The sequence below is a fragment of the Thunnus maccoyii genome, chromosome 2 (genome assembly GCF_910596095.1).
Source record: "Thunnus maccoyii chromosome 2, fThuMac1.1, whole genome shotgun sequence".
NCBI lineage: Eukaryota > Metazoa > Chordata > Actinopteri > Scombriformes > Scombridae > Thunnus > Thunnus maccoyii.
The window spans coordinates 35046979-35055096 of record NC_056534.1 but is presented as its reverse complement, the minus strand read 5'-3'; the positions used below and the strand labels follow the sequence as shown (position 1 = coordinate 35055096).

General features: G+C 35.3%; 1 protein-coding gene across 1 annotated transcript; it reads left to right on the top strand.

The window, feature by feature from the left end:
* The first annotated feature begins 1385 nt into the window (after positions 1-1385).
* Positions 1386-5411, top strand: LOC121911473 (CD209 antigen-like protein A). The gene is made up of 6 exons (XM_042432990.1): positions 1386-1515; positions 2520-2609; positions 3225-3308; positions 3873-4015; positions 4405-4499; positions 4716-5411. Exons 1-6 carry the CDS (start codon positions 1386-1388, stop codon positions 4861-4863), a joined length of 690 nt encoding a protein of 229 aa, XP_042288924.1. The 3' UTR covers positions 4864-5411.
* Positions 5412-8118: the final 2707 nt, after the last annotated feature.

The window sequence follows — 8118 nt, the reverse complement described above, 5'->3', positions numbered from 1 at the left end:
CCATTTCATCATCTTTGGCTTGCATACGCAAGGCCAGTGTGAGTGTGGAAAATGACGTCTGCATGGTTTTTTTTTTACACATGCTTTGTTTATACATCTGACCTCAGTAGGTGTGAGAAAACAACAGTATATATCAGCTTAGATGAAACTACCATATTTGTACAGCTGACAGACATGTGTGTGCATGTGTGTTTTGCTCCTGCCTGCTCCTTGTTAGATACGTTAAAGGTTTGATGAGTTAAGTATGTCTCGAGGTCTCACATGCTTTATATTCATTATGATTTCACTTCCTTAGTTAGCCAGATGTCTAACTTCCTCCTCTTTTTTCTCCTAAATTGCAAGTCTTTGTGTTAATTCCTGACAGTGACAAGGGACAAAAGCTTGGAAGGAAAAGCGTTGGTGAAGAGATCAGATCTGGCAAAAATGGATCTGGCATCAACTGATAACTGTCATCTGAGATAAGCTTTTGAAAAGGTTGATTTTTTTAATGCACTTTGTTGTGAACACGGCAAACTTCTGCTTTGTGTTAGGAAACAGTTCAGATCACAGCTTTGGCTGCAATTATGGAAATTTGGGTTTGTCACTTCGAGCTCCACCAACGCTCATATTTAGTGTTTCAACAAAGCACATTACTGTGGTTCTGTTGTCATATGACTGTATGACTATAGAAAACTGGATTATTACCTTTTTTTAATCCAAATGGCTCACATAGGCCCAAATTATATTGTTTAATATATTAAGACAGATTTATTGATGAGGATGTGACTGTTCCAAATGTCCTTGATAAATTCTCTCCAGTAAAACATAAAACTAAATACTGTGTTTCCTTCTCATGACTAATGTAGTTTAATTAGTAATTCTCATTTGTAAATTTGAATTAAGTGGATTTTGTCTTGGTTGGTCTATAATTAATGTGAACCATTTCGTTTTAGTTTACGCTGTGTCAGATAACATTTTTATTTAAATAAATTTTCATGAACTGAAGGCTCATACGGTATTAGATAGTAATTCAGGAATGTTTTCAGGTGTAATATTTGTGTAATATTAAAAAGAAAATGAGAAGATGACTGTGGTGTAAAGGTGAGAGTTTGCTTCAGCTGCTGGAGGCTAATGAACCCCTGATGTAAAGCTGAGGAAAGAAGAGAGGTGTTGAGATCACCTTGCAGGCCAGGAATCTCCCCAAGTACAGCTGGGCACTTCTAAGTAAGTACAACCTCTAACGTGCAGAAGTATTTCACACAAAGGAAAAATGACAATCACTGAAAAAAGAGGAAGAGCAAAAGAAAAAGAGAAAAATATGAAAGAAGAAGTTGATCACACATCAGAGTCATTAGGAAATAAAATCACCACCACCACCACTGTAACTCTGAAGTGGATAACATACGATGAGGGTTGTTCATAAAGAGCAGTCTGAGATCACTATGGACTATGTAAACCTCCCCGATGCTTCTGCCAGAGGTCTTGCCTCAAACAGCCGCTCTGGTGAACACGGTGAAGTGACTGCTGCAGCATCTGGTGAGACGGAAATCCTTTAATTCAACAATTTGAAAAATGCAAGCTGGATAAAATTATTTTTTAAAAAGGTCACGTATATGAGAAAAAAAAATCCTGTGTAGAAAAGCTGAGAAAAAATATTTTTCTCAGTACTTAATTGTATAAGTGAGCCATTTATGCAGTTCTGTAGACAATTTATATGCAATGTTCATGTTAGACTTGTTTTAATTTATGTAACATGATGTTTTACTTATTAATTGTTAAAACACATGTTAAACTGAAAGACGTCTCTCTAAAAAAGCAGACAAAATTATTTAGGAAACATTAACCTGACTTTGGTCTGACTACATACTCAAATTCAGTAAACACTGAATTTCGCAACTTTGGAAAAGATCTATGTGGCTCCACATCAAGTCTTCTTGTTAAGCCAGTGGATGGATATTTAAAAATGATGTAGCACATACAATATCAACAATCACTTATCTGTCATAAGTGCACAATTTAAAGTATGAGGCTGGCAATGTTCTACATTTTACTAATTTTACTAACATTTTAAAAAGCAAAATCAACAATGAACCGATCTTATTAACAAGTATTTTCTGTGAAGCCAAAGCCTGATATCTTACTGTCCTCTGAGAGCCACAGTCAGGGTAAAGAGTTAGTAAGAGATGGACTATCCGATTGTTATTTTTGGTCTCTTCATGGATTTTTTGACAGTAATAAAAATATAGAATAACAAGCCTTATACTTACTTATACTTATAAATTACTGAAAGGAAACCATTCTTGTTTAGGTACATTTTTCATTACCACTATTATTCTTTTATTTATTGGAAACCCAAGCAATAAGCACTTTTATAGAGTTATTAGGATAAACCCAGAACGGATCTTTTTACATCTTGCTCCAGATTAGTCAGTGTGTCAAGTTTTAAAGTAATTAATGTTAATAATTATCAACCAGGCTGCTGGGCACCTGATAATTATTCTGTGTTCATGTCTGTTTGTCTTTGTGATTTCTGCACAAAGGGAGAAAACTGTACAGACTTGTTGCTGTGAGCTTTGGACTCCTGTGTATCTTACAAGCTGCTCTCAACATTTCACTGCGTCTGGCTCTCTGTGAGTTGTTTAAAATTGTCTTTAATTGTTGTTTTAAAATCTCATGCACCACAGTTTGTACAGTACTTAATCTGAGTGGTTTCAAAGTATGTTTTTGTCTAGATATTTCATCTGAGTATAGATTGTTTAATTAATGATAAGTTTAACGGTATTTCTGTGTTTGTGTTCTCAGGCTCACTCATCATTTCTGTCCAATTCATTAACATTCAGTTAAATTGCAGTTTCTGATCCATGTTGGTTATTGCAGGAGAATTTCTGCTTGAAAGAAATTCAGACAAGACACTTTTCGAAAGTTTGGAGAGGTTTAGAAACAGAACAGAAACAGAAACAATCACAAACAGCACAAGACAGCTAATGTGATACTTACAGACTAAGCAAGGGGATGCCCATAAAACAAAATGAAACCTAAGTCACAAATTTCAAACTTGCTTATAGTTCAGTGTATTCAGTTACAGATTTTACAGCATCTTGGTTTGATCCCAGAGCTTCTCCTTTCTTCTCAATCCTTCCCAGTGTGTTCGTTTGTGAAATAAGTCACTTTGAACAAAATGGTAAACTAAATGAGATGTAATGTTTGACACAAAAACTCTCACTGAAGTCTTTCTGCTCTTTCAGACAGTTCAGGTAGTAAGACAACAGGTACTGAGGCCAATTGCAAAAACCTGACTGATGAGCTGAAGAGAAAACTCATTGACTTTGGTAAGTTTGAGGATAAAACTAGTCATACCAGTAATGAGGGATTTCATCCAAAGGGGCAGTAAGTGCAACTGTGGGTAAATCTGGGTATCATTTACAATACGTAAGAGGAAAACACACACACATCTTACTTTAAATTAAAGCACTCACAAAATGTAAAAGCAGGAAACTATGTAAGATGGGATGTGATGAGCATAGACATTAATAAATGGAATTACAAAAGTTAAATTTACAAAGCTTTTTAAAATTAATTTTTCTATTCCACATTAAAATTCAATATTAATTCGTAATTTAAAGACAGAATAAGGACAAAGATTTATTAGTGGCAGCTGTAATGATCTTTTTTAACTTTGAGTTTAAAAATGCATAATTACATTTTTATTCTTATTCATTAATTTATGATAACTATAATAACAAAGTCTGGTAATTTATTAACAGGTTATACTTAAACACTGTTAAATTCTAAATTATTCTAGTGACACACTTCAGGCTCTATAGCCTTTTTTATTTTCTTATTTGATGATTTCTGAGATATTATGCTTCTTTTTATATTATTATTCTAAACAGATCACTATTTCCAAGAAGGGTGGGTGTATTTCCATCCTAGTCTCTATTACATTTCCTCTATCAAGAAAACCTGGCAAGAGAGTAGAGACGACTGTCACCAAAGAGATGCAGACCTGGTGATTATCAACAGCAAAGAAGAGCAGGTGTGTGTGTGTGTGTGTGTGTGGGGGGGGGGGGGGGGGGGGGGGGGGGGTTATTATGTTATTTTATGGGTGTGAAGGTTAGGGTAAGGATTAGGGTTATGCAAGTAGTGGTTGTGGTTAGAGTTAGTGTAAGTCTGCAGGAAATGAATGTAAGTCAATGCAATGTCCTCTGAAGTGATGGAAACATGACTGTGTGTGTGTGTGTGTGTGTGTGTGTGTGTGTGTGTGTGTGTGTGTGTGTCCTTTTGAGTGTATGAATTTGTGGTTTGTGGCTGAGAGATGTAATGACAGAAAGAGTGGAAAATGTACTGGAGGTGAGTTCGCTGAGGTGGAAGATGAATGGAAATCATTTCCATTTCTATTGATTACTGTTTTTCTCTGTTAACAAGGATTTCACAAGAAAATTCCACAAGCTCACATGGATCGGACTGACTAAGAGAGAGACAATATGGAAATGGGTGGATGGGACTCAGCTGACCAAAAGGTTCACACATTACTCTTTTTAAAAAAATATATGTTTATGCTAGATTAATAAATTAATCTGTAATGAATCACATGAGACTTTTGAATATTGCAGTTTAAACCTGACCATGTTTTAGCATGTTGCTGTCTATCAAATGTTTGAATTGTTTTGTTTTTGTTGTTGTTGTTGTTGTTGTTGTTGTTGTTGTTACTAAGATTATTTGTTTTTGGGTTTCAGCTACTGGAGCCCTGGGGAACCCAACGGATATGAAGGCAAAACTGAAGACTGTGTAGAAATAAGGTTCCATGACAAGGAAAACAGCTGGAATGATATACCATGTAAAGATCAAAACTTCTGGATCTGTGAAAAGATGGTGTCTCTGTAACGCAAGCTGGAAAGTCCCTTAGAGGAGGATGATGTAACAACTTCACTGCAGCAGACGCTAATTTCTTATTTTATGAACACAGCTGTAATGCTTGCCTGAATACACTGCCATGCTTGTATGGTTATCTTACTGAAAAGTGATAATTATTGGGCTGGATGTAAAGTGTGAAAACTACTTCCATCTGTAATTTAGAAAACCATAGAGCTGAGAGTTTTGATGGAGGCTCAGTCTTTATTTAGCCACTCTGACTTGTTCTTACGTCGGTTTTTCATCCAGAACAGCAGCTCTCACCAGCTGTCCAGCTGCTAGCTTGTAGTTCTTGTCCTGTTTAACAGACAGCATTACGGCCGGGTCTGCATTGTAAAAAAAAATGTATCTCAAGAGGCTTCCATGTTAAATGGAGGTTAAATTAGAAAAAAATTACTGCTGCCTACTGCTCTTAAAATCTCTAAACTGTTCTTTGTCTTCTGCACCTAATGTGTGATGCAAGAATCACCACCAGTTAAGACTTAGATACACTTGTCACCATGAGACCTCATTGCCTACAACCTTAACCATTTCTTTGTATTTATTTAGTTAGATTTGTATATGCAAAGTTATTTTATGTTATTATTTTGTCTATTTTTTTGCATTTCGCTCATGTCTTTTTGTTTTGTTTTGTTTTGTTTTTTCTTTTTTTTTTTGTAAGCCAACTTCAATGTCATGCCATTACTGTCATTATCTGTTGTTGTTTTTCTGTGCTTGAGAAATAAAATAAAATGAAATAAAAATAATTATGCTTGTTTGAAGTCAAACAGATTAGGAACAGGTTAGTAAAGCCTGTGTGGTATCAGGGTCTGCAGTGCAGCCGTCTCTCAATATAATTTTTTAGATCAACCCCACCTGATTAGGTAAAGTAACACTGAAGAACTTTCCTTCAGCTAATTTAGGTAAATTAATTAGTAATTTGCCTAAATTCTTCTGTCCACATTTAATAATGAAACCTTTGTCTTTTTAATATCACTGAAATGGTTGCTTGCCAAAATGTCTGTGGAGGAGAGGTGAAATAATTATAAAAATCTAACCAGGTTGTGGAGATTTTCCTTAACTGATGCAATATCTTTTCCACATTTAAGGGCTTTTTGAGAAATTACTGCATATAAATAACCTATCATGGGAAGATGCAAATGGCTAAAGGTATGTCTACATGAAATACAGAGCAGAACATCAGAAACATCAGAAATCCCCCACCATAACTGCTTTGACATGAAAAAATGGAGGAAATAGGGTTGAGGCTTTTTCTTAAAAAAAAAAAAGTAGCTCTGCTGGAGCTACTACAAATTATTGCATGTATTAAGTTACAGTCTGTGTGTAACAGCTTACCTGTCTAGCTGTGTAGAAAAACAGAAGGTTAACTGCCTGAAGTTAAAAGTTGCCCAGGCATACATGAAGCAGCATTTGCTTTTTTATTGTCTAGCATCATCAAAATGGCAGCAGACTGCACTTGTGAGTACAGCTTCTGACCACATCTATTTATATACTGTATCTCTATAGATAAACATAACAAACCTCTATCTGCATAGGCAGACACATAGCACCGTAATACTTTACCATTTATGTCCCATTTTTTTGTATATTACACAAATTTGTTCTCATTCTGAGCCGTGATGGTTTACGTGCAACATAGCTTTAATCAAAAATGACACCTTCATGCAGCTGCAACATGTGGGCCAAATAGGTGAAGTCGGTCACCTAAATACTTCATGCCACCAGCTCTCAATTTCCTGTTACGTAGAGAATCACACCTGTAAGTAGTATGCATATTCTCTTTTAGAAGGTTTTACCATGAGCAGAGTTACTCTGTAGACTTTGATAGCTTTAGGCACCATAGAACAAAACTGAACTGTCAGTACAATTGAACATCATGGATCCACAGATGGATGTCTATGTGAATGCAGAGATGTGCAGCAAGCGTAAAAGGGAGATAAGAAATTCAGAAATTATTTATGAAAATGTGTTGATCCACACTCTGGAGCCAGAAAGATCTGAAACGGCACTTTCAGGTAATTATTACAGCAAACAAACACACACGTGTACGCAACATTCTTTACACAAATAGAATAGACAATATTTTCAAAAACAACTTGTCTCAAGGAAAAACAAAGACTAAAATGACTTGTGTGAGAAACAGTAATGTGGAGAAAGGGTCATAGAGCAAGAGACAAAGGGGAAGACTTTGAGAGAACAAAAGGGACAACATTTCGACACTACTGTGTCTTTGTCAGAGTCAGAGTGAGAACAGTAGTGTCAAAACATTAGTGTGTTTGCACAATTAAATGTGCTCCACTCCCTTGTGTTCTCTGGAAGTCCAGTAATAGACTCTCTTCTGCTGTCTGCAGTCTGCTGTCCTTGAACTGAGAAGCACCTGATTCAGCTGCATTTTGCTGGTAGAACCCTGTTTCAACTGGCTATTAATGGTTTTAGCTAAAGAACTGAAGAAACCCACAGTGCCAATAACATACAAGGCTATGTAAATGTGTGCTTGAATGTAAATTGATGTTGAATTATACAAAAATCACACTTTGGGATGGTTGTCTTTCAATAGACTTTTAATGATATGACCTTTGCTTCTTTGAACATCATGTTGCATTATTAAAATCACAAACTACTTGTGGTAACTATCCAAGCACTCAGTCAAAGGAGCTGAGGGCACCAGAAAACCTTGTGACTTCTCTTTTCAGCTTTGTGTCTACATAAAAATCAGACTAACTTAAAGTAATATGTTCTTCTTTATTCATTGTATCTCTTTCAGTTTTTCCTACAGTATATCAAGTGAAGTTCAAGTCAATGTTATTTATATAGCCTGAAATAAATGTCTTAGAGGGTTTTAGAATCTGTAAAACATAAAACAACCTCTATCCTTAGAAAAACTCACTTTATATTATGGTAATGGGCTGAAAAAAGGGAGACGTCAGGAAGAGATGTACAAAATGTGACACACATACAAACTCAACAGAAGCAACAGAGTAATTGGTAATTAATAATTAAGGAAATCATCATTATAATTAAGGAAATAAAGTACAAATATTAAAAATGAATTAAATATTAAGCATAATAAGTTACAGTGTAAAAACATTTGGAGTAAAGACTGTCGACTGTCTGTAATCTGCTGTATTTGTGACACAATATAAAACAAATGTTGACCTAAATTTATTTGATTTGATATTGAAACACAAACTAATGACAAATATTATATTATAGATCCAGGTGCAAAAA

Coding starts and splice junctions, on each gene's coding strand:
- LOC121911473 (XM_042432990.1), top strand. CDS start 1,386: ATGAGGGTTGTTCATAAAGAGCAGTCTGAGATCACTATGGACTATGTA. Junction 1,516..2,519: donor AGTGACTGCTGCAGCATCTG/GTGAGACGGAAA, acceptor TTCTGCACAAAG/GGAGAAAACTGTACAGACTT. Junction 4,016..4,404: donor TCAACAGCAAAGAAGAGCAG/GTGTGTGTGTGT, acceptor TCTGTTAACAAG/GATTTCACAAGAAAATTCCA.